This window comes from Kickxella alabastrina, assembly GCF_025024165.1.
Source record: "Kickxella alabastrina strain RSA 675 chromosome Unknown BX661scaffold_1, whole genome shotgun sequence".
Taxonomy (NCBI): Eukaryota; Fungi; Kickxellomycota; class Kickxellomycetes; order Kickxellales; family Kickxellaceae; genus Kickxella; species Kickxella alabastrina.
The window spans coordinates 1,019,074-1,043,496 of record NW_026251472.1 but is presented as its reverse complement, the minus strand read 5'-3'; the positions used below and the strand labels follow the sequence as shown (position 1 = coordinate 1,043,496).

Here is a 24,423-nt window from a genome sequence, read left to right as displayed (position 1 = left end):
GTGAGGCTGGGCTCATCGCTGACAGAAAAAAGCCAACAAAAAAGTCCCACGGATAATCTTCGGGATCGCCGAGCTCCTTTTTTCAACACCTTTTTCATATTATCGCAAAGAATAACCCGAACCAGGCCGACCTTTCCTTTCCCTCCCCCACCCAAAAAAAGCCACAAAAATGTACCGAGGCATCATAACAGATGCCGTATGATCAGGCGCAAAAAAAGTTAATGACGCAGGAGCAGGAAAAAAGTAGAGAAATAAAGCTGAGCATGTGCACAACTTTTGATTGGCGTTCGACAGAATTCTCATTCATTTTTCATTTTTTCCTGCAGTGCATTTAGTAAACAAAAAGGAGCTCTTTTTGTGACTCAACGCGAGGACAAACAAGACGGAGAGAGAAAGGGAAAGAGGCAAAAGAAAAGGAAAGGATAAGGTCAACGGGTGGCGAGCGTGGGCGTGTGTGTGGATTTTGAGTCATTTTGCCTTCTTTTTTTGCACAAGACCAAGCTCGGTTTAATAAAAACCTCCCTTTTCTCTTTCAAAACTTGTTTTTTTACTTTTTCGCTTCTCTTCAAACCAAGGAAAGAAAAAGAATTCCAAAACCGCTCTTTTTCATTTCCCCCTTCGTTCACTCAACTGAAATACAACTATTCTCCTTCATATAATTATTTTCTCCATCCATTTTTTTCTGGCGCTCTCGATATCCGAGTATACACATTTCCTCGTCCGTCTGCTATATCCAAGTAAAAAACAGTAAAATAGAAAAAATGGCAGTCCAGCCACCAACGTCACCAACTTCGCCAAAGTCGCCGAGACTAGAAAACTACCACGTCATAAACTACGATGACGGCAGCGAGGAGGTCGAGGCGCACATGGAGCTGATGGAGCTTGCAATTCAGCAGGCCAACCGCGCACAGCCCATTGAAACCGCCTTCAGCGTCGGCTGTCTTCTGGTCAACGGGCGGCAAATAATATCCACAGGGTACTCGCGAGAGCTCCCCGGTAACAAGCATGCGGCGCAATGTGTCATTGCAAAATCAAAGTCCACACCACAGGCGCATTTGGTCTTGGGTTCGGTGCTTTACACTACGATGGAGCCGTGCTCGTTCAGATTGTCTAAGAATACGCCGTGCTCGACGCATATTATTGATGCTGGGATTAAGCAGGTGGTTATTGGGGTCAAGGAGCCGCTGACTTTTTCAGAGTGCCAGGGTGTTAGGAAGTTGCTGGACGCGGGTGTCGAGGTTGTGCATTTGAAAATCTTGGAGGAGGAATGCCTGAGGCCAAACATCCACTTGCTGACCTGATGGCGAGAAACCACCACTCCCCTCCCCCCCCTAAACAAGTACATATTGGTTTTATTTCGTTTTTCATATACAAGAGATGTCTTTTGCACCTCTTTTTTCTATAATATTTTGTCATTCTTTTAAATCTAGCATCATTCTACCGCTTTTTTTGCTTTAAGCGTGAAAATATTTTTTATTGAAAAAATGGGCATTATTCGTTTACAGCAGCGGTCGGCCACCGCTTGCCAAGAATCGTCTCTGTATCGTTGTACCGGCCAGTATGATACGGGTCAATGCTCCTTAGCCTGCGCAGGGTGTCCACACACTCCCGCCTCTCGTCCTCTGTGACACACCCAGGGGCCAAGTCGTCCAGGCCAATGAACGCATCAACAAGCTCAACCATCGGCCTCCTACTATCAGCCTCCAGCTCGAGAAACTCGCGAATGGCAGCGACTTTATCCCGCAAAAGCCCACACCTATCCTCCGTGCTCGTCTGCACGTCCAACAACCACTCATGGTACAGCCATGCGTTCTGGTCATCGGGATCCGTATAAATAGCGTTCAGAATCAAATCAACCTCCGTGCCCAGCAACTCCTTGCGCTCCTCAGGAGACGCGCACCTTTGGAGTAAAGTGGGCAGCAGCTTGCTCCTGTTATGCCATGCCGAATGGTTGGCGCAGTCCCTGTTAATCTGCTCCGTGGTGAATGCAAACTCGGCCAAGTCCACGTCATCTCCCTTAGTCTCTCTGAGCTTGGCGACGACAAAGCGCCGGTAGTCCCAGCCGTGGAAGTTGCGCGCATCAACAGCGAGCAGCTTCGCAACCAGCGCCAGTTCGCGCTCCCAGCTGGGAACCGGCAGCATAGATAGTGCCCAGACCCGGTGGTTCCACATCCAGTAGCTCTTTATATTCCTCACGATGATTTCGAGCAAAAACCCCAGCTCTTCTTCCAAATGTTGTTGGCGCAAGGACATGTCCTGCCAGGAGTCGAGGTTGAGGAATATTTTGCGCCGGTAGTTCCATACTGTGTGCAGCTCGGTGTTGAGCTCTAGGAGGTTTCGGGTGGCGGATAGGGCGTCGGGGCTGAATGTGTTTTGCGATTTCATGGTCATTACTTGTGCGCTCAAGGTGCGGTATTTGGACACGCGCTGTTTGTTCTGCTCTGCTTCGTCGAGTGTGGACTCTCTGACTAATTCGCGCCGCCGTCCATGCATCATTTTTATCTAAGTTGAGAAAGTTGAAATTGGTTGATTATAAAAATAAAAAAGTGGTGGTGGTGAAAAAAGGAGTGTACAATTACAGAAAAACAGAAAAAGAAAAATATAAGAATAATAGAAAAAAAAGTGAACGCATTTATAATGTGGAAAAAGAAAAAAAGCAATCCACCCGTGTCTAACGTCCGATTGTAGCCACGCGAAACTGCAAAACACGGATGTCCTTGGCGCGCATAGCATGTCGACACACCGGGCATTTTCGAGTCGACTGCACAGCACCCTGCGCACATCCCTCGCAAAAAACATGTCCGCACGGATCAACAAACACCGCCGGGTCAGGAGTATCCAAACACACAGCGCATTTAAACAAGAGCCGGTTCCGGCCAACTGTCCCTGCAGAATCGCTCTCTGCACACGACTGGCTCTTGGCTTTCTTTGCTATGCTTGTTGGAGATAACTCTGCCAATGAGTCGTGGTCTTTGGTGCAAACCTTGGAGTGGCTTCGTTTGCTGCTGGGCGTCTGCTGGCTGCTCTCCACGGCATGCGCTTCCTGTGCTTCCTGCGCTTGGTGCTCGGGTTGCTGTTGGGAGGTCAAGCCTGCAGCGGGTATGGGCGCCGATGAGTCGACGGTCAAAGAGTTGCTTTCTGCAGGCCGCAATGACTGTGTAAAATCAACTGTCACTGGCGCATTCAATCGACGCCTGCCATGCTGCCGGATAACCATGGGATTGAACTGTGTGTTGATAGAAATGAACTCGTCATTATCAAAATCATCATCTGAAAACCCCCCCTGCTCTTCCTCCAAATTCGACCCTTCTACCTGAACAGAAGTTGCGCTCAGCGGCGACGGAAACGTATCATTGGAGAAATCCGAATCATGTTCATCTTCCTCCTCCTCACCATCGTCCTCGTCTTGTGTGCTATCGTTAATTGGCGAATCCATATCCGACGGGTAGTCCATTGGATGTCCAAAAGTGTCCAAGGCACCGACAAAATCGCTCGTATCTGAGCCCGAATCGTCGTCATACTCGTTGTTTTCTCGGTGGAGGAGTCGTTCCCGCGCTTGCTGTTGTATAATGGCTTGTTGTAACCGGAGCGCCCTGTGTGAGAGATGATGTAATGGTGGGTTGAGTGTTTGGAGAGCTGGGTTTTGTGACCCTGAGGTGACTTCTGGCGGCACATTGCTGGGCGCCTGGCCCCCGTTTTCAAAACGTCTTGTAGGCATAGTGCAAAAAAATATTAAAATGATAAAAGACAAAATTTTTTTTAAAAAAATAGGGGATGTAGCTTCTTTGTTGGCAAAGATGATGGCTGCGCACACGCATCACCCGACCCAAGCAAATCGGCGGATTATTGGTGACATATGGGCAAAAAAAATCAAAATCAAAATTTAAATTTTCAGTAAAAAATTTGTTTGAAAAGGTATGATTCGATTACACCAACTCACATGCAATGGACATGTGTTCAATGCTTTACCACAATTCTCGATGTTGTTGTTTTTTTTGCTGTTTGATTGTTGGAATGTGTGCGTTAAAATCAAAGCTCCAACGAAAAAAAGGGGTGAATTTTTATTAAAGTTTAATATGGGCATTTCGGTAATGTATCATAATGCATCTAAAAGGTGGTAATCTTTTTACAAACATATTATTTTCTGTTTTCTGATATATCTTTTGTCACTTTTGTCACTAGTTTATATTTTCTCCGTTGTCCTTGTCCTGGGCATTGTCTGTATTATCCGCCTTAATAGCATTAATGTCGTTGAAAAGGGAGCACAGGGAGGGTGATGATCACAAGAAAGGCAACAATAACAATAAGGGCTCTATGAACCAATTCATGCCTTCACGCCCACACAAGCGCATTGCTATGTCGCCAATCGGTCTGCCTCTCAACGATTTAAAGACCATTAAAGAGCTAATCGTTGTTTGTGCCGATGCTATGCACGCTCACCATACCATTGCCAAAACCTAGCATATATTTCACCGTAACATATGTTCGAAAAACATTTTGTTTCGGCATATGATGGATGGCACTGTCAAGGGCATGTTGATCGATTATGACCATGCAATTTGTCGTGCTCTATAAAAATGTGGGTCTAAATCGATATATTCAAGTCTTAAAAATTACTTACTTAACTGAAAAAGGGGGCAGCGCTGTGTGGGCAGCGCTGTAAACATCATGGTGTTCCTTGATGTCAGCCAGCAATAACAGAAATGTGCATAGTGGCCATGAGGGCAATCTTGATTCTTGAAAAGGGAAGATAGTGGCTTGAAATGTGTGTTGGGCACCACACAATTGACTGCAAGGATTCTGTTACAATAAAAAAGATTCTTAATTAAGAATAAACCAAATAAAAGCTAAATGGTGACGGTGCAATGAATATATTACTGTGTATAATAAATATTATTCGAATGAGACTACGAAAAGAGCTCAAGAGCTCACCATTATGAAATCGCTGCTGTGCGCATGAATATCATAACAATGAGATTGCATGTAACTATACTATCACGTGACCCAGCCCAAATCCTGGCATTACACTGGTAATTAGAGTTTAATTCCCTGACACACGATGAATTCAGGGTTTGTTTCAAGCAATGGTTAGGAAGGTGTCATTTTGTAATTGAGCAAGGAGAGGCTTACTTTTATTAAATATAAAATTCTATAGTTTTATACAAAAAGTAAAATAATTATTATCACCCTGATATCTGGTCCAGGTTGCAATTGGCACAATCTGTGCTGCCCAACATACATTCCGAGCCACTATTTTCCCTTTTCAAGAATCAAGATCGCCCTCATGGTTGATATGCACATTTCTGTTATTGCTGGCTGAAATCAAGGAACACCATTATGTTTACAATGCTGGCCCCTTTTTTAAGTTCCTTAAGTAATTTTTGACAGTCGAATATAATAATTTAGACCCACGTTTTTATAAAGCACGACACAATCTGTAATGAGAAATTGTGCTGGTTATAATAAATATTAATCTAAATGAAACTACGAGAAGAGCTGAAGAGCTCACTATCCGGAATTCGCTGTACGCGTGAAATATCATAAACATATTTCACGCGTCTGTGCTGTCACGTGACTCAGCCCCATTTTTGATGTCACACAATCCAACTGATGTGTACAGTAACTGCTGAAAAATAAGTTATATAATAATCATTATATGAAGTTGGGTCTCAAATAAAACAAAAAAGTAAAAAAATAAACTTTAAAAGAGCTGGCGGCAGTCAGATATAATGACATGTTTACTGGTACCACCTGACTGGCTGCCATATGCCTCAATTCTCTTGAGTGTCCATACCCTCAATGACTTTGCCAAAGACAACATGCTTGTTATCCAGCCAGTCAGTTTTCACAAAAGTGATAAAAAACTGAGAGCCAATTGGTATTTGGGCCAGCATTTGCAATAGCCACAGTGCCTGGACCATCGTGCTTGAGAATAAAGTTTTCATCTTCAAATAGTGTGCCATTAATTGATTTGCCACAAGTACCATCCCGATTTATAAAGGCACCGCCCCGCACCATAAAGCTGGGAATTACGCGATGGAATGGGCTACCCACGTAGCCAAAACCCTTACTGCCAGTACACAACTGGAGAAAGTTATCGGCAGTCTTGGGAACAATGTTAGCGTACAGAAGAATGTTGATATTCCCGATTGGGTTACCACCAGAAGTAATGCTAAACGATACGACGGGGATTAAAGTACATATTTGTAAAAATCAGCTGTTTGTAAGTGTAAATTAAAAACTAGTGAAAATAAGATGGTGTTATAGTAAGAGGGGGGTGTGAGGAGCACTAGTTGTCTAGTGTTAAAAGTTAGGGGTGATTTTATAAAAGGTTTTATTACTGATGTTTCTAAAGTACTGCTAGGGGCCAGCCTCATCTTATATATGTGCCCTGTCGCCTTTGTTGTGCCCATTGTCAATTGTGCGCTCCGTTGGTGAGAACTGGATCTTCTGCGAGCAGACCGGTATCTTGGGAAGTCAATGTTGTGGTTTTCGTGCGTGTACGCTCATGCGTGTGCATTGCAGAATGGGGAGCATGTTTGGGCATCAATGTAATGCCTCCCTAATTTTCGCCTGTATAATCCAATTAATACCCTATCAATCGGGATGCAGATGGAAACTTGTTTCGCGATTGTCAACCTCAACATCCACTTCCATATCTTTGGGTTGTGCAACAGTATTATATGTATACTGTGTTCTAATTTACTTGGGTTTTTGATATATTTTGGTGACAATGGACAATGATCGCTGAGTACATTATTGCCACTGAACCGCTGGTATTGTGAGGAGAAGGTGTATGAGCAATATTGTAGTAATATTAGAAAAGTAGGGGGTGATTTTATAATTGGGTTTTGATACCAGCGTTTCTAAAGTGCTACCAGCACCGGCCTAGGCTTATATATGTGTCTCCTTGCCTCCGCTGTGCACTCTGCCAGCTGTGCACTCCGTTGGCGAAAACTGGTTATTATGAAAATAACCTGGGTCTCTGATATGCCATTGTTGTGGCCTTTGCTTGTGTACGCCAGTGCACACATATTTCAAGACAGAAAATGTGTCTGGATGACAATAGTGGCGCCTGATTTGAGCCCCTATGATCTAGTCCATATTAAATCTATTAGCCTGCAGGCGGGAATCTGTTTCACGATTCTCAACATCAACACTCACTTCTATATCATCAAACTGCTCAACAAATTGATATGGTAACTCAATCCAAGACTGATGCTATCTTTTACACAATACTTAATCTACCGACTTGGCAATTATTACATTTCAGGACAAGACATTGCGTCTTCATGGTACTTGAGGACACCGACGTACAATAGAAACGACATTTGATGACATCAGCGTTCATAAAATAATCATCGACGCTGGTTTAATCCTGGCGCATAGCAATTAAAGCAAAAATACCATGTGCAGTCGGCTATGTCCGCCTTTGAAGTAAAAATAAAAGTATTTGCAATATAATTTGGATATAATATTAAATGAAAATGAAAATGGTAAAATAAACCTAAACATCATCGCTCTGCTCGCTAGCCTCGCTCGACCCTCCCGTGCGGCGTTGGTCGTCCAAAATCTTTCTGCAGTCATCGGCATATTTATCGAGAATGTCTACAAACTTCTTAGAAATCTCAGACGCTTTTTCTGCACGCTTTTCAATTGGATCGATGCACTGGTAGGTGCGATTCTTTAGGAGTAATGCGTGTCTTGCAAAGCTTGTGAGTCCAGGTCGGGACACTGGCACAGATAAGTCGTCGTTAGTGTCATCATACACCCTCCGAACACGAGTTCCCACAAACTCTGGCCCGAATTCAGCATTATCGACAAGCGCAGTGCGGAGATCATGTAGCAAACATTGAAGCAGTTTTATGTCTTCAATATCTGGATTCAGGCAGAAAACAATATCAGATAAGCCGTCACTGGAATTTAGATATGTGCGCTTCTTCTTAGCAATAGCTATGTACGGACCAGACATGTGCCACTCGCAAATAAGCGGCTTAATTTCCTCACCCCAACAATCCACTTTTTTTGCGCGTAGAGTCTCCGTGCTAAATCCGAATGTTCCAAGCCAGGCCAAAACATAAATCAATGCTTCGCAATCGTCGAGTACTGTGCGCGTGTTGTTGTTCCCCTCCAGGTCATTGATAGGGAGGAACTGGAGTGTTCCAGAGCGCTCACTGCGAACTGTACGACTCTGCGAATCGAGGTTGATGGCATGGTCATAATCGATCAACATGCCCTTGACGGTGCCATCCATCATACGCCGAAATAATATGTTTTTCGGACATATGTCATGGTGAAATATATGGCAGTTCTCGGCAATGGTGTGGTGAGCACGCATAGCATCGGCACAAACAATGATTAGCTCTTTAATGGTCTTTAGCTCGTTGAGAGGCAGACCAATTGGCGACATAGCAATGCGCTTGTGTGCACGCAGGGGAATCTTCTGAATCTTCTCACCAACCCGGACATCGTCAAAAAGATCGCCAAGAACACTGCGCGTTGTGTCCTCTGCAAATGTGTTGTCCTCTGCAAATGTGTTGTCCTCTGCAAATGTGTTGTCCTCTGCAAATGTGTTGTCCTCTGCAAATGTGTTGTCCTCTGCAAATGTGTTGTCACTGCAACTCTGGAATTCAACTCGACCGCCGGCTATGAGGACCGGGTATGTGCCTGCAAGCTCTGGGTGGCTCTTGAGAGTCTGTGTGATTTTGCGTAGGTGAGCGACCTCGTCGCGCATGTCCTCATCGTTGCCATCAGCCACTTCGGTCCAGGAGTCCTTGATTATCACATGGCAATCATCCCGAGTGATGGGCCTTTTGTCGGTTGGCCTGACATCTGTTGCTAAAAAGCACCGTGTTCGCTTCCCAAATGGCTGGTCGGATACAATAACTAGATCATTACTGTAATAGATGTTCCACTTGGGTTTTGGAAAACCACTGCAACCACTGCCGCTATTGTTTTCGCCGCCGCTATTGTTTTCGGTGCCACTATTGTTTCCGCTGGCGCTATTTTTTCCATCTCTGCCGCTATTTCTGCTCCCGCTATTGTTTCCGCTGGCGCTATTTTTTCCATCTCTGCCACTATTTCTGCTGCCGCTATTGTTACCGCCGCTGATACTACTGCCACCGCTGCTACTGCTGCCACCATTGTTGTCATCGCATAGTGCTATTGGGACTTTGATTTGGTAGCAGCGGATGTCTGCCAGGTACTTGAGCGTCGGGTCATATCCCAGCCGGTAATCCTCCGTGTACGAGTAATTGGCAATTACATGCACAAATTCTCGCAGCCCAGGCTTTGTCCGGATGTCGAACTCGTGGGACTGGAGGACGTAGTGGGGCCCAAAAACGTAAGCAGAAATTACGCTCCCGCAAATTGTCCAGCCCCATGGGAAACGCCGGTCATGCTGATTGGCATGGACATTGCGAATATACCGCAGGACTTGGGATGCAGCACCCAGTTTGTCGGCGGCAGACGACCCTGTTTTGGCTTCTATAATGCCAAAGAGCGAACTATACCACACCTTTCCTGCAGATGCGCGAGTAAGCTTTGCAACATTCTTCCACTTGAAGACTGTGTCGCAAACAGGAGCATCTCGAGGCTTGAGCTCGACACCAATGTCAATGCGCTCTGCATCCTGTGCATCCTCCAACACAGTGTCGGCTGTACATGAGGGCAGAACTAGCCGACGAAGCAGTGACTGGTTTCCACTCGGCGTTTTGTGCTGATCCAGCCACTGGATGGCACGTGCAATAAAGCAAAGGAGGGCGGTGATGCATGGATACATTGACCTCTCATTGCCCTGCACCTTGCTTGTAAACGGGCTGACCTTGCTTGTCCAGTCTGAATATGCCATGCTGTGCTCGCGCAGCTTGGACAAGAGGGACATGAAGTCGTCAGGGCTTTCAAGAGAAGTATGCTGCTCCAAGCCATTGTCTTGCATAAGCAATGGATGCAGAAGCTGTTTCAGCTGTCTTGCATCATCGGGTGTGTTAGGCATATTTGCAAATATGTCCATTACTTTGCAGACAATGCCAGCAACATTTTCTGCCTCCTCCTGGTGCCTTTTAGACTGCGGCACCGCCAAACCAAGCACTTTGGCAAAAGGGCCGAAAACATGGTCCCTAAAGCCACGCTTGGCCTCCTCCTTGTGCGCATTTGAAATATGCGTTGCCGATAAACCAAGAGTAGAATTGGTATTCGCGTTCCCGGTGGAGGCCTTGATGGGCGTGTTTTTTGGCGGGTTAAGTGCGTCTTTTTTTTTCTGGGGCGTACCAGCTAAAAATAAAACAAAAATGCACAAAATAAATAACATCAAAATTGAAATAATATGCATATTAGTTTTTAAAATACAACCCCAATTTATATTATAATGTGTGTTAATAATTGTTTACATGTACTTACACTTTTTTTGAATTTTTCGAGCCGGCGGGATTAGCTGATGGTTACGCGCACTGTGGCCTGCGCCTTCATCGCTAACCCCACTTTCGCCCATTCTTTTTACGGTCATTTTCTTGTAAATAAAGATAGCTGAGTACAATATAAAATGTGCAATCTTAATGAAACAAAGTCAGTTGCTGCACTTCAGTTTTGCCATACCAGGCTTTCTTCTTTCCACAGCATGTAAACAAACCCTGCTGGCACAAGCAAAATCCTGGTTCAATTTGCAGCGTGACGGTAATGGCTTAGCTCAATGTCTAAGCCATTGTCCAACCTGTTGCCAGAGCCAGGCCATTCAAACCCAATTGCAACAATAACAAAAAAAATTAAATTATTTGTGCTTATTCTATATCCTATGTGCCATTCTCTATTTTCTGGCACAATGGCTTGGAGCGATTGTATTACAAAACATTAGTGAAAATTTTAATAAAACTCGGGGGCATGAGCAGATACTGCCATATGAGAGATTGAAGCTATTCCTGTGCATTGGTAAGCAGATTAGCCGGTGTGGCAGATGGGTGGGCAGTTGTTTGGCTGTAAGTGTAGTGTGGGCGCATTGTACATAGCAGTGGGTTCGGCTGGCCGTGTGTTGAGCGCATCAGCAAGAAAAAAGCTCCAGCGGGCTCTTTTTCGCCTGGCTCGAAGTGGGACATGGCCATATTCTATATTCATATACAATATCCATATGTCGCGTAGATCATTTTAGTTACCGCCAAAAATAAATCCAGCTCGCGATTGCCCAATCAGTAATCACGCGAACCTGTTGTAAATTAATTTTTATATTTGAATTCGTGGGCAGACGTTTTGTTTTCGGTTGTCCAAACAATATTAAAAGCATTCTCTTTCCTCTTGTTTTCGCACAATTTTCTCTTCACTTTTCACCAATTCACTTTAACCCAAATTCACGCTTTCATTTGTCATTATTAAATTCATTCACTTTCACTTCGCGTCTCGCTTCCATATTCCTACATTCACTCACACACCCATTTCCTTCTTATCATTATTACCACCTTCGCCATGTCCGCTGTTGTCTTGGGAAAGAGGGTTTGTCAAAACGACTGTGCTCAGCCAGCTTCTACAAAGCGGCCGAAGCAACACATGAACCCTTCCCAGCCAACAAACACAAAAAGAAAGGCGGACGCGGCTTCCGAGCAGGCATCCTCCGGCAAGAGAGCGAAGAGAAGCGCGGATAATGCTGTCAACACTGCACCACCGCAAAACAACGTCAACCATATTTTTACGGAGAATACTGCTTCGCGCGAAATTAAGACCCAGCCTGCGCCCACTACGCCGTCTGATAGTAAGTGGCTCGTTGTGCTTTTTATTTTGCAGATGATTATAAGGACCGACAAACATGCCTGCAGCCAGCGTAAAGTGCTTTGGCGCGCTCACAACATACTAACATCATATTATTTTTATCTTATTAGTGGGCAGCACAGCAAACGAGGACAGTCTGGCTAGCAACGAGCAGGCCGGTGCAGCATCCGTCTCTCGCTCTGGCAACACTTGCATCGATGCCAAGGTCAGCACGTTGGAAAGACAAAATATATTTGAGCGCATGGAGCCGGCAATGCGCGAGTTGAAGAGGCATCTTAGCGGACCACATCCTGGCGTCGTTGAACTGGCAGTCCCGTTGACTGTGGGCTACAAACAGAGGGCGGCCACGGTTGCCGAGGCTATCCACCGGGCTATGGAGTGGCATGGTTCTGGCTCGAACCACACGCCGGCTGGCGACTTGGCCATTTTGGAAGAGCTCATCAACACTGACTCACTTCGGTCTGCTAGGCTGACTCGCTCGACACACGCCGCTATTGCTTATTTGGCGAGCAAGCTCAGGGAGAACCACAACGTGTTTTCCAAGTGGATGCGCACACACACATCTGGCGGCGACGAAAGCGACAGCAGCAGCGACAGCGACAGCGACAGCAGCAGCGACAGCGACAGCAGCAGCGACAGCGACAGCAGCAGCAGCAGCGCGAGCAAGGGCGCCGGGTCGTTCATCTCGTTTGTCACTTGTCTTATTCAGGGGCTGCATCAGCACGCCAAGGGAGAGCACGGGCGTCCCGAGCCACGCCGAGTGCTCATTCCGCCTGCTGCAGTTGGTGTCGAGCCAGAGCACACGCAGGTCAATGGTCCGACTGACATGGTCATCGAGCCTGCACCGATCACTATCGCCATCGCCGCAGCCGACAGCCCCGAGGCAACGTTGGATGACAGCACAAACCCTGTTGAGGATGACGACGATGTCTACGTCAATAAGTGGTACGCCGGCCTGTTTGCCGCCATCGAGGTCAGGCAGGAGTCGTCGTCGGATTATGTGGACGACGCCGAGCTGCAGCTGTCTAAGCACTGTCGCAGCATTTTTTGCGCACAGCTCAACCGGCGCTTTGTTTGGGGCCTGACTATTTGCGGCAGCTTTGTCCGGGTGTACTTGTTTGGCTCCAACTTTGTTCTGGTCTCCAACACCATGAACATTCGCACTAAGGCGGGCCGCGGCGAGGCCATCAGGCTGTTTGTTAACTTGTCCTTTGCCGAGGACCACCGGCTGGGTTTCGACCCAACCATCAAGTACTTGCAAGGCCTTGACTGTTGGGAGATTACGGTTCCTGGCACAGCTGCCACGGACAGCGCCGACAGCACGGGCAACAGCGGTGGAACTGACGGTTCTTCTGGATCTTCTGAGCGCACATTTTACAGTAACCATATGGTCGTCGAGGTTAGTCACTTGTTTGGGCGGCTCACGCGGTGCTTTCTAGCAACAGATAAGAAGCCAACCAAAGAAAATCGCATCAGAAGCAAAAACTGCACTGTTTTTATCAAGGACGCTTGGACCGAGGTGGCCGATGGTAGTGTCGACAAGGACGCGCGCGATGAGGTCGCTCACCTGCGCAAAATCACACATACTCTCGAGCGCTATCCAGAGCTTGCGGGTACATACCCACTCCTCGAAGCCGGTGGTCGCGTTGAATTCCAGAGTTGCAGCGACCACACATTTGCCAAGGACACGACGCGCAGTGTTCTCGGCAATCTTTTTGACGATGTCAGAGTTGGCGAGAAGATTCGGAAGCTGCCCCTGTGCGCACACAAGCGCATTGCCACATCGCCAATTGGCATGCCGCTTGATAAGCTCCAGTCCGTTCCAGAGCTGATTATCGCTGTCGCCGATGCTATGCGCGCTCACCGCGCCATTGCCGAGCACTGCCATATATTGCACCGCGATATCTCAACAGGCAACTTCCTGTTCCGGCGTATGGAGGGTGGCGCCGTCAAGGGCATGTTGATTGATTTTGACCACGCAATTGACTGCGAGGATCCAGACACGATGCCGCAAAAAGAACAAATCGGCACACTTCCATTCATGAGCGTGAACAACCTCGAGAAGAACAGCAACAGACGCACGGTGCTCGACGATTATGAAGCATTGATTTATGTTTTGGCCTGGCTCGGGACATTCGGGTTTAGCACAGAGACTCGGCGCGCAAAAGAAGTTGATAATTGGGGTGAGGAAATTAAGCTGCTTATTTGCGAGTGGCACATGCCTGGTTCGTATATAAATATTGCTGAGGGGAAGCGCGCGTATCTAAATTCCAGTAATACCTTTTTTGCTATCGTTCGCCACCTGAATCCAGACATTGAAGGCATAGAACTGCTTCAATATTTGCTACATGATCTCCGCATTGCGCTTGTCGATAATGCTGAATTCGGGCCAGAGTTTGTGGGAACTCGTGTTCGGAGGGTGTATGATGACACTAACGACGACTTATCTGTGCCAGTGTCCCGACCTGGACTCACAAGCTTTGCAAGACACATATCACTCCTAAAGAATCGCACCTACCAGTGCATCGATCCAATTGAAAAGCGTGCAGAAAAAGCGTCTGAGATTTCTAAGAAGTTTGTAGACATTCTCGATAAATATGCCGATGGCTGCAGAGAGATTTTGGACGACCAACGCCGCACGGGAGGGTCGAACGAGGCTAGCGAGCAGAGCGATGATGTTTAGGTTTATTTTACCATTTTCATTTTCATTTAATATTATATCCAAATTATATTGCAAATACTTTTATTTTTACTTCAAAGGCGGACATAACCGACTGCACATGGTATTTTTGCTTTAATTGCTATGCACCAGGATTAAACCAGCGTCGATGATTATTTTATGAACGCTGGTGTCATCAAATGTCGTTTCTATTGTACGTCGGTGTCCTCAAGTACCATGAAGACGCAATGTCTTGTCCTGAAATGTAATAATTGCCAAGTCGGTAGATTAAGTATTGTGTAAAAGATAGCATCGGTCCTGGGTTGAGTTACCATATCAATACATATTCAATATTATAATTTACCACGATGGGCAAACCTGTAGTGTAACACATATCAAACGGCATATGGTTGGTGTTGTAGTGAATGGTGCTATTGATTAGTTATTAATATGCCAATTAAAACCAAGCCCGAATTTCCCTTCTCGAATCTTGGCCTGCCAGCTTGGTATTTATAACATTTCAAAACAAGTGTGCTGTCATGATGTTAGTGGATACCAACGTATAAAGGCAACGTACAATACAAGCATCCTTTAATGTCGGCCCACATTTAATAAGGACCATTGATTTGAGCTGATCGAGAAAGTGTGTAAAATATATATCTATTATCTCAGTCCTCAAGCCAAGATCATTGGAAAAGAAGGAGTCAACAATAATTATTGTGATTGTGTGCCTTTGTATTATATACAAGGCGCTGATTGTCGTTGGCTCAACCAGCCAAGAGATCCCATGGTTATCAAGTGGAAAAAATGCACAAGAATGCCAACCCCAACAGAAACGTGCTTCACCAGGACACTGCACCACCTCACAAATCAAAATATACCTTGGACCACATTTCACTGATTGGGATAAAACAACCTGCAACACCACCGTACCCACCAGATCTAGCACCCTGTGTCCTTTGGCTTTTCCTGTGCATCAATGATAAGCTCAGAGGCCACAATTTGAATGACATTTGAGTGGTTAAATGTACATGGTAATCTGAGCTCGATTCCCTGACACGCAATGAATTCAGGGTTTGTTTCAAGAAATGGTTAAAAGTGTGACATTGTGTGATTGAGCAAAGAGAGGCTTATTTTTATTAAATATAGAATTCAACAGTTTTATACGAAAAGTAAAATAATTAGTATCACCCTGATATCTGGCCTAGGTTGCAATTGGCACACTCCAACTAACTAATGTGTGCAGCGACTGCTGCAAAATAAGTTATAAAGTAATCATTATATGAAGTTGGACCTCAAATAAAACAAAAACAAGGAAAAATAAGGAAATCTTAAGAGAGCTGGCGGCAGTCAGATATAATGACATGTTTACTGGTACCACCTGACTGGCTGCCATATGCCTCAATTCTCTTGAGTGCCCATACCCTCAATGACTTTGCCAAAGACAACATGCTTGTTATCCAGCCAGTCAGTTTTCACAAAAGTGATAAAAAACTGAGAGCCAATTGGTATTTGGGCCAGCATTTGCAATAGCCACAGTGCCTGGACCATCGTGCTTGAGAATAAAGTTTTCATCTTCAAATAGTGTGCCATTAATTGATTTGCCACAAGTACCATCCCGATTTATAAAGGCACCGCCCCGCACCATAAAGCTGGGAATTACGCGATGGAATGGGCTACCCACGTAGCCAAAACCCTTACTGCCAGTACACAACTGGAGAAAGTTATTGGCAGTCTTGGGAACAATGTTAGCGTGCAGAAGAATGTTGATATTCCCGATTGGGTTACCACCAGAAGTAATGCTAAACGATACGACGGGGTTTAAAGTACATATTTGTAAAAATCAGCTGTTTGTAAGTGTAAATTAAAAACTAGTGAAAATAAGATGATGGGTTATAAGATACTATTTTATTAACTTTGCTTGGACCTTGCCAACTATTTATAATGATATTTTTATGAAATTCTTATATGGTTGCAGTAAATGTTTTGCATATTTGCAAATCGAATAAAACATTATTCGTGTGTTTTGGTATACTGTGCCAGAAAGTTCCATTCAATTATTGGTTAAAAAGCCACATTTAGTAAGAAAACATCGACATGCATTATTCCCTGCTACCAAGATTGTAAACAATGTATTATATGTATACTGTGTTCTAATTTACTTGGGTTTTTGATATATTTTGGTGACAATGGACAATGATCGCTGAGTACATTATTGCCACTGAACCGCTGGTATTGTGAGGAGAAGGTGTATGAGCAATATTGTAGTAATATTAGAAAAGTAGGGGGTGATTTTATAATTGGGTTTTGATACCAGCGTTTCTAAAGTGCTACCAGCACCGGCCTAGGCTTATATATGTGTCTCCTTGCCTCCGCTGTGCACTCTGCCAGCTGTGCACTTCGTTGGCGAGAACTGGTTATTATGGAAATAACCTGGGTCTCTGATATGCCATTGTTGTGGCCTTTGCTTGTGTACGCCAGTGCACACATATTTCAAGACAGAAAATGTGTCTGGATGACAATAGTGGCGCCTGATTTGAGCCCCTATGATCTAGTCCATATTAAATCTATTAGCCTGCAGGCGGGAATCTGTTTCACGATTCTCAACATCAACACTCACTTCTATATCATCAAACTGCTCAACAAATTGATATGGTAACTCAATCCAAGACTGATGCTATCTTTTACACAATACTTAATCTACCGACCTGGCAATTATTACATTTCGGGACAAGACATTGCGTCTTCATGGTACTTGAGGACACCGACGTACAATAGAAACAACATTTGATGACACCAGCGTTCATAAAATAATCATCGACGCTGGTTTAATCCTGGTGCATAGCAATTAAAGCAAAAATACCATGTGCAGTCGGCTATGTCCGCCTTTGAAGTAAAAATAAAAGTATTTGCAATATAATTTGGATATAATATTAAATGAAAATAAAAATGGTAAAATAAACCTAAACATCATCGCTCTGCTCGCTAGCCTCGCTCGACCCTCCCGTGCGGCGTTGGTCGTCCAAAATCTCTCTGCAGCCATCGGCATATTTATCGAGAATGTCTACAAACTTCTTAGAAATCTCAGACGCTTTTTCTGCGCGCTTTTCAATTGGGTCGATGCACTGGTAGGTGCGATTCTTTAGGAGTGATATGTGTCTTGCAAAGCTTGTGAGTCCAGATCGGGACACTGGCACAGATAAGTCGTCGTTAGTGTCATCATATACCATCTTAACAAGGGTTCCCACAAACTCTGGCCCGAATTCAGCATTATCGACAAGCGCAGTGCGGAGATCATGTAGCAAATATTGAAGCAGTTTTATGTCTTCAATGTCTGGATTCAGGTGACGAACGATATTGGAAAAGTTACTACTGGAATCTAAATACATGCGCTTCCCCTCAGCAATATTTATATACGAACCAGGCATGTGCCACTCACAAATAAGCGGCTTAATTTCCTCACCCCAATTATCAACTTCTTTTGCGCGCCGAGTCTCTGTGCTAAACCCGAATGTCCCGAGCCAGGCCAAAACATAAATCAATGCTTCATAATCGTCGAGCACCGTGCGTCTGTTGCTGTTCTTCTCGAGGTTGTTCACGCTCATGAATGGAAGTGTGCCGATTTGTTCTTTTTGCGGCATCGTGTCTGGATCCTCGCAGTCAATTGCGTGGTCAAAATCAATCAACATGCCCTTGACGGCGCCACCCTCCATACGCCGGAACAGGAAGTTGCCTGTTGAGATATCGCGGTGCAATATATGGCAGTGCTCGGCAATGGCGCGGTGAGCGCGCATAGCATCGGCGACAGCGATAATCAGCTCTGGAACGGACTGGAGCTTATCAAGCGGCATGCCAATTGGCGATGTGGCAATGCGCTTGTGTGCGCACAGGGGCAGCTTCCGAATCTTCTCGCCAACTCTGACATCGTCAAAAAGATTGCCGAGAACACTGCGCGTCGTGTCCTTGGCAAATGTGTGGTCGCTGCAACTCTGGAATTCAACGCGACCACCGGCTTCGAGGAGTGGGTATGTACCCGCAAGCTCTGGATAGCGCTCGAGAGTATGTGTGATTTTGCGCAGGTGAGCGACCTCATCGCGCGCGTCCTTGTCGACACTACCATCGGCCACCTCGGTCCAAGCGTCCTTGATAAAAACAGTGCAGTTTTTGCTTCTGATGCGATTTTCTTTGGTTGGCTTCTTATCTGTTGCTAGAAAGCACCGCGTGAGCCGCCCAAACAAGTGACTAACCTCGACGACCATATGGTTACTGTAAAATGTGCGCTCAGAAGATCCAGAAGAACCGTCAGTTCCACCGCTGTTGCCCGTGCTGTCGGCGCTGTCCGTGGCAGCTGTGCCAGGAACCGTAATCTCCCAACAGTCAAGGCCTTGCAAGTACTTGATGGTTGGGTCGAAACCCAGCCGGTGGTCCTCGGCAAAGGACAAGTTAACAAACAGCCTGATGGCCTCGCCGCGGCCCGCCTTAGTGCGAATGTTCATGGTGTTGGAGACCAGAACAAAGTTGGAGCCAAACAAGTACACCCGGACAAAGCTGCCGCAAATAGTCAGGCCCCAAACAAAGCGCCGGTTGAGCTGTGCGCAAAAAATGCTGCGACAGTGCTTAGACAGCTGCAGCTCGGCGTCGTCCACATAATCCGACGACGACTCCTGCCTGACCTCGATGGCGGCAAACAGGCCGGCGTACCACTTATTGACGTAGACATCGTCGTCATCCTCAACAGGGTTTGTGCTGTCATCCAACGTTGCCTCGGGGCTGTCGGCTGCGGCGATGGCGATAGTGATCGGTGCAGGCTCGATGACCATGTCAGTCGGACCATTGACCTGCGTGTGCTCTGGCTCGACACCAACTGCAGCAGGCGGAATGAGCACTCGGCGTGGCTCGGGACGCCCGTGCTCTCCCTTGGCGTGCTGATGCAGCCCCTGAATAAGACAAGTGACAAACGAGATGAACGACCCGGCGCCCTTGCTCGCGCTGCTGCTGCTGCTGTCGCTGTCGCTGCTGCTGTCGCTGTCGCTGTCGCTGTCGCTGTCGCTGCTGCTGTCGCTGTCGCTGTCGCTGCTGCTGTCGCTTTCGTCGCCGCCAGATGTGTGTGTGCGCATCCACTTGGAAAACACGTTGTGGTTCTCCCTGAGCTTGCTCGCCAAATAAGCAATAGCGGCGTGTGTCGAGCGAGTCAGCCTAGCAGACCGAAGTGAGTCAGTGTTGATGAGCTCTTCCAAAATGGCCAAGTCGCCAGCCGGCGTGTGGTTCGAGCCAGAACCATGCCACTCCATAGCCCGGTGGATAGCCTCGGCAACCGTGGCCGCCCTCTGTTTGTAGCCCACAGTCAACGGGACTGCCAGTTCAACGACGCCAGGATGTGGTCCGCTAAGATGCCTCTTCAACTCGCGCATTGCCGGCTCCATGCGCTCAAATATATTTTGTCTTTCCAACGTGCTGACCTTGGCATCGATGCAAGTGTTGCCAGAGCGAGAGACGGATGCTGCACCGGCCTGCTCGTTGCTAGCCAGACTGTCCTCGTTTGCTGTGCTGCCCACTAATAAGATAAAAATAATATGATGTTAGTATGTTGTGAGCGCGCCAAAGCACTTTACGCTGGCTGCAGGCATGTTTGTCGGTCCTTATAATCATCTGCAAAATAAAAAGCACAACGAGCCACTTACTATCAGACGGCGTAGTGGGCGCAGGCTGGGTCTTAATTTCGCGCGAAGCAGTATTCTCCGTAAAAATATGGTTGACGTTGTTTTGCGGTGGTGCAGTGTTGACAGCATTATCCGCGCTTCTCTTCGCTCTCTTGCCGGAGGATGCCTGCTCGGAAGCCGCGTCCGCCTTTCTTTTTGTGTTTGTTGGCTGGGAAGGGTTCATGTGTTGCTTCGGCCGCTTTGTAGAAGCTGGCTGAGCACAGTCGTTTTGACAAACCCTCTTTCCCAAGACAACAGCGGACATGGCGAAGGTGGTAATAATGATAAGAAGGAAATGGGTGTGTGAGTGAATGTAGGAATATGGAAGCGAGACGCGAAGTGAAAGTGAATGAATTTAATAATGACAAATGAAAGCGTGAATTTGGGTTAAAGTGAATTGGTGAAAAGTGAAGAGAAAATTGTGCGAAAACAAGAGGAAAGAGAATGCTTTTAATATTGTTTGGACAACCGAAAACAAAACGTCTGCCCACGAATTCAAATATAAAAATTAATTTACAACAGGTTCGCGTGATTACTGATTGGGCAATCGCGAGCTGGATTTATTTTTGGCGGTAACTAAAATGATCTACGCGACATATGGATATTGTATATGAATATAGAATATGGCCATGTCCCACTTCGAGCCAGGCGAAAAAGAGCCCGCTGGAGCTTTTTTCTTGCTGATGCGCTCAACACACGGCCAGCCGAACCCACTGCTATGTACAATGCGCCCACACTACACTTACAGCCAAACAACTGCCCACCCATCTGCCACACCGGCTAATCTGCTTACCAATGCACAGGAATAGCTTCAATCTCTCATATGGCAGTATCTGCTCATGCCCCCGAGTTTTATTAAAATTTTCACTAATGTTTTGTAATACAATCGCTCCAAGCCATTGTGCCAAAAAATAGAGAATGGCACATAGGATATAGAATAAGCACAAATAATTTAATTTTTTTTGTTATTGTTGCAATTGGGTTTGAATGGCCTGGCTCTGGCAACAGGTTGGACAATGGCTTAGACATTGAGCTAAGCCATTACCGTCACGCTGCAAATTGAACCAGGATTTTGCTTGTGCCAGCAGGGTTTGTTTACATGCTGTGGAAAGAAGAAAGCCTGGTATGGCAAAACTGAAGTGCAGCAACTGACTTTGTTTCATTAAGATTGCACATTTTATATTGTACTCAGCTATCTTTATTTACAAGAAAATGACCGTAAAAAGAATGGGCGAAAGTGGGGTTAGCGATGAAGGCGCAGGCCACAGTGCGCGTAACCATCAGCTAATCCCGCCGGCTCGAAAAATTCAAAAAAAGTGTAAGTACATGTAAACAATTATTAACACACATTATAATATAAATTGGGGTTGTATTTTAAAAACTAATATGCATATTATTTCAATTTTGATGTTATTTATTTTGTGCATTTTTGTTTTATTTTTAGCTGGTACGCCCCAGAAAAAAAAAGACGCACTTAACCCGCCAAAAAACACGCCCATCAAGGCCTCCACCGGGAACGCGAATACCAATTCTACTCTTGGTTTATCGGCAACGCATATTTCAAATGCGCACAAGGAGGAGGCCAAGCGTGGCTTTAGGGACCATGTTTTCGGCCCTTTTGCCAAAGTGCTTGGTTTGGCGGTGCCGCAGTCTAAAAGGCACCAGGAGGAGGCAGAAAATGTTGCTGGCATTGTCTGCAAAGTAATGGACATATTTGCAAATATGCCTAACACACCCGATGATGCAAGACAGCTGAAACAGCTTCTGCATCCATTGCTTATGCAAGACAATGGCTTGGAGCAGCATACTTCTCTTGAAAGCCCTGACGACTTCATGTCCCTCTTGTCCAAGCTGCGCGAGCACAGCATGGCATATTCAGACTGGACAAGCAAGGTCAGCCCGTTTACAAGCAAGGTGCAGGGCAATGAGAGGTCAATGTATCCATGCATCACCGCCCTCCTTTGCTTTATTGCACGTGCCATCCAGTGGCTGGATCAGCACAAAACGCCGAGTGGAAACCAGTCACTGCTTCGTCGGCTAGTTCTGCCCTCATGTACAGCCGACACTGTGTTGGAGGATGCACAGGATGCAGAGCGCATTGACATTGGTGTCGAGCTCAAGCCTCGAGATGCTCCTGTTTGCGACACAGTCTTCAAGTGGAAGAATGTTGCAAAGCTTACTCGCGCATCTGCAGGAAAGGTGTGGTATAGTTCGCTCTTTGGCATTATAGAAGCCAAAACAGGGTCGTCTGCCGCCGACAAACTGGGTGCTGCATCCCAAGTCCTGCGGTATATTCGCAATGTCCATGCCAATCAGCATGACCGGCGTTTCCCATGGGGCTGGACAATTTGCGGGAGCGTAATTTCTGCTTACGTTTTTGGGCCCCACTACGTCCTCCAGTCCCACGAGTTCGACATCCGGACAAAGCCTGGGCTGCGAGAATTTGTGCATGTAATTGCCAATTACTCGTACACGGAGGATTACCGGCTGGGATATGACCCGACGCTCAAGTACCTGGCAGACATCCGCTGCTACCAAATCAAAGTCCCAATAGCACTATGCGATGACAACAATGGTGGCAGCAGTAGCAGCGGTGGCAGTAGTATCAGCGGCGGTAACAATAGCGGCAGCAGAAATAGTGGCAGAGATGGAAAAAATAGCGCCAGCGGAAACAATAGCGGGAGCAGAAATAGCGGCAGAGATGGAAAAAATAGCGCCAGCGGAAACAATAGTGGCACCGAAAACAATAGCGGCGGCGAAAACAATAGCGGCAGTGGTTGCAGTGGTTTTCCAAAACCCAAGTGGAACATCTATTACAGTAATGATCTAGTTATTGTATCCGACCAGCCATTTGGGAAGCGAACACGGTGCTTTTTAGCAACAGATGTCAGGCCAACCGACAAAAGGCCCATCACTCGGGATGATTGCCATGTGATAATCAAGGACTCCTGGACCGAAGTGGCTGATGGCAACGATGAGGACATGCGCGACGAGGTCGCTCACCTACGCAAAATCACACAGACTCTCAAGAGCCACCCAGAGCTTGCAGGCACATACCCGGTCCTCATAGCCGGCGGTCGAGTTGAATTCCAGAGTTGCAGTGACAACACATTTGCAGAGGACAACACATTTGCAGAGGACAACACATTTGCAGAGGACAACACATTTGCAGAGGACAACACATTTGCAGAGGACAACACATTTGCAGAGGACACAACGCGCAGTGTTCTTGGCGATCTTTTTGACGATGTCCGGGTTGGTGAGAAGATTCAGAAGATTCCCCTGCGTGCACACAAGCGCATTGCTATGTCGCCAATTGGTCTGCCTCTCAACGAGCTAAAGACCATTAAAGAGCTAATCATTGTTTGTGCCGATGCTATGCGTGCTCACCACACCATTGCCGAGAACTGCCATATATTTCACCATGACATATGTCCGAAAAACATATTGTTTCGGCGTATGATGGATGGCACCGTCAAGGGCATGTTGATCGATTATGACCATGCCATCAACCTCGATTCGCAGAGTCGTACAGTTCGCAGTGAGCGCTCTGGAACACTCCAGTTCCTCCCTATCAATGACCTGGAGGGGAACAACAACACGCGCACAGTACTCGACGATTGCGAAGCATTGATTTATGTTTTGGCCTGGCTTGGAACATTCGGATTTAGCATGGAGACTCTACGCGCAAAAAAAGTGGATTGCTGGGGTGAGGAAATTAAGCCAGGTATTTCCCAGTGGCACATGACTGGTCCGTACATATCTATTGCTGAGGGGAAGCGCAGATATCTGGATTCCAGTGATAGCTTTTCCGGTATCGTTCACCATCTGAATCCAGACATTGAAGGCATAGAACTGCTTCAATGTTTGCTACATGATCTCCGCACTGCGCTTGTCGATAATGCTGAATTCGGGCCAAAGTTTGTGGGAACTCATGTTAAGACAGTATATTATGACACTAATGACGACTTATCTGTGCCAGTGTCCCGATCTGGACTCACAAGCTTTGCAAGACACGCATTACTCCTAAAGAATCACCCCTACCAGTGCATCGACCCAATTGAAAAGCGTGCAGAAAAAGCGTCTGAGATTTCTAAGAAGTTTGTAGACATTCTCGATAAATATGCCGATGACTGCAGAGAGATTTTGGACGACCAACGCCGCACGGGAGGGTCGAGCGAGGCTAGCGAGCAGAGCGATGATGTTTAGGTTTATTTTACCATTTTCATTTTCATTTAATATTATATCCAAATTATATTGCAAATACTTTTATTTTTACTTCAAAGGCGGACATAACCGACTGCACATGGTATT

The 24,423-nt window shown here is 46.3% G+C and overlaps 14 protein-coding genes across 14 annotated transcripts; 6 read left to right on the top strand and 8 right to left on the bottom strand.

Moving 5' to 3' along the window:
- Positions 1-875: 875 nt before the first annotated feature.
- On the top strand, positions 876-1,274 carry BX661DRAFT_132848 (diaminohydroxyphosphoribosylamino-pyrimidine deaminase; the record flags this gene model as incomplete). Its single annotated transcript, XM_051532606.1, has 1 exon — positions 876-1,274. A coding segment is annotated over one exon (399 nt), but the record flags the coding sequence as incomplete, so codon positions are not given.
- Positions 1,275-1,448: 174 nt separating this feature from the next.
- BX661DRAFT_175597 (uncharacterized protein) lies at positions 1,449-2,625 on the bottom strand. The gene has a single exon (XM_051534120.1). It carries the CDS (start codon positions 2,494-2,496, stop codon positions 1,492-1,494), a length of 1,005 nt encoding a protein of 334 aa, XP_051395212.1. The 5' UTR covers positions 2,497-2,625; the 3' UTR covers positions 1,449-1,491.
- Positions 2,626-3,861, bottom strand: BX661DRAFT_175596 (uncharacterized protein). The gene has a single exon (XM_051534119.1). The coding sequence runs from the start codon at positions 3,716-3,718 to the stop codon at positions 2,672-2,674; it is 1,047 nt and encodes a 348-aa protein (XP_051395211.1). The 5' UTR covers positions 3,719-3,861; the 3' UTR covers positions 2,626-2,671.
- Positions 3,862-4,139: 278 nt separating this feature from the next.
- On the top strand, positions 4,140-4,531 carry BX661DRAFT_175595 (uncharacterized protein). The gene has a single exon (XM_051534118.1). It carries the CDS (start codon positions 4,246-4,248, stop codon positions 4,459-4,461), a length of 216 nt encoding a protein of 71 aa, XP_051395210.1. The 5' UTR covers positions 4,140-4,245; the 3' UTR covers positions 4,462-4,531.
- Positions 4,532-5,668: 1,137 nt separating this feature from the next.
- BX661DRAFT_5408 (uncharacterized protein) lies at positions 5,669-6,257 on the bottom strand. Its single transcript, XM_051539252.1, has one exon. It carries the CDS (start codon positions 5,985-5,987, stop codon positions 5,772-5,774), a length of 216 nt encoding a protein of 71 aa, XP_051395209.1. The 5' UTR covers positions 5,988-6,257; the 3' UTR covers positions 5,669-5,771.
- Positions 6,258-7,507: 1,250 nt separating this feature from the next.
- On the bottom strand, positions 7,508-8,257 carry BX661DRAFT_175590 (uncharacterized protein; the record flags this gene model as incomplete). The annotated part of the gene is made up of 1 exon (XM_051534117.1): positions 7,508-8,257. The coding sequence occupies one exon, from the start codon at positions 8,255-8,257 to the stop codon at positions 7,508-7,510; it is 750 nt and encodes a 249-aa protein (XP_051395208.1).
- A 1,255-nt stretch (positions 8,258-9,512) lies between these two features.
- Positions 9,513-10,295, bottom strand: BX661DRAFT_175586 (uncharacterized protein). The gene has a single exon (XM_051534116.1). It carries the CDS (start codon positions 9,925-9,927, stop codon positions 9,676-9,678), a length of 252 nt encoding a protein of 83 aa, XP_051395207.1. The 5' UTR covers positions 9,928-10,295; the 3' UTR covers positions 9,513-9,675.
- A 980-nt stretch (positions 10,296-11,275) lies between these two features.
- Positions 11,276-12,409, bottom strand: BX661DRAFT_175585 (uncharacterized protein). The gene is made up of 2 exons (XM_051534115.1): positions 11,862-12,409; positions 11,276-11,734 (listed from the first exon to the last, which is right to left on the bottom strand). The coding sequence occupies exons 1-2, from the start codon at positions 12,134-12,136 to the stop codon at positions 11,410-11,412; spliced, it is 600 nt and encodes a 199-aa protein (XP_051395206.1). The 5' UTR covers positions 12,137-12,409; the 3' UTR covers positions 11,276-11,409.
- A 1,234-nt stretch (positions 12,410-13,643) lies between these two features.
- Positions 13,644-14,474, top strand: BX661DRAFT_175581 (uncharacterized protein). The gene has a single exon (XM_051534114.1). It carries the CDS (start codon positions 13,685-13,687, stop codon positions 14,432-14,434), a length of 750 nt encoding a protein of 249 aa, XP_051395205.1. The 5' UTR covers positions 13,644-13,684; the 3' UTR covers positions 14,435-14,474.
- Positions 14,475-15,524: 1,050 nt separating this feature from the next.
- On the bottom strand, positions 15,525-16,463 carry BX661DRAFT_175580 (cyclophilin-like domain-containing protein; the record flags this gene model as incomplete). The annotated part of the gene is made up of 3 exons (XM_051534113.1): positions 15,525-15,819; positions 15,906-16,212; positions 16,423-16,463. The coding sequence occupies 3 exons, from the start codon at positions 16,461-16,463 to the stop codon at positions 15,742-15,744; spliced, it is 426 nt and encodes a 141-aa protein (XP_051395204.1). The 3' UTR covers positions 15,525-15,741.
- An 870-nt stretch (positions 16,464-17,333) lies between these two features.
- Positions 17,334-18,164, bottom strand: BX661DRAFT_175578 (uncharacterized protein). Its single transcript, XM_051534112.1, has one exon. The coding sequence runs from the start codon at positions 18,121-18,123 to the stop codon at positions 17,374-17,376; it is 750 nt and encodes a 249-aa protein (XP_051395203.1). The 5' UTR covers positions 18,124-18,164; the 3' UTR covers positions 17,334-17,373.
- Positions 18,165-19,409: 1,245 nt separating this feature from the next.
- On the top strand, positions 19,410-20,550 carry BX661DRAFT_175575 (uncharacterized protein). The gene is made up of 2 exons (XM_051534111.1): positions 19,410-19,964; positions 20,092-20,550. The coding sequence occupies exons 1-2, from the start codon at positions 19,690-19,692 to the stop codon at positions 20,414-20,416; spliced, it is 600 nt and encodes a 199-aa protein (XP_051395202.1). The 5' UTR covers positions 19,410-19,689; the 3' UTR covers positions 20,417-20,550.
- Positions 20,551-21,530: 980 nt separating this feature from the next.
- BX661DRAFT_175573 (uncharacterized protein) lies at positions 21,531-22,313 on the top strand. Its single transcript, XM_051534110.1, has one exon. It carries the CDS (start codon positions 21,899-21,901, stop codon positions 22,148-22,150), a length of 252 nt encoding a protein of 83 aa, XP_051395201.1. The 5' UTR covers positions 21,531-21,898; the 3' UTR covers positions 22,151-22,313.
- Positions 22,314-23,568: 1,255 nt separating this feature from the next.
- On the top strand, positions 23,569-24,358 carry BX661DRAFT_175569 (uncharacterized protein; the record flags this gene model as incomplete). Its single annotated transcript, XM_051534109.1, has 1 exon — positions 23,569-24,358. The coding sequence occupies one exon, from the start codon at positions 23,569-23,571 to the stop codon at positions 24,316-24,318; it is 750 nt and encodes a 249-aa protein (XP_051395200.1). The 3' UTR covers positions 24,319-24,358.
- Between the last annotated feature and the right edge of the window lie 65 nt (positions 24,359-24,423).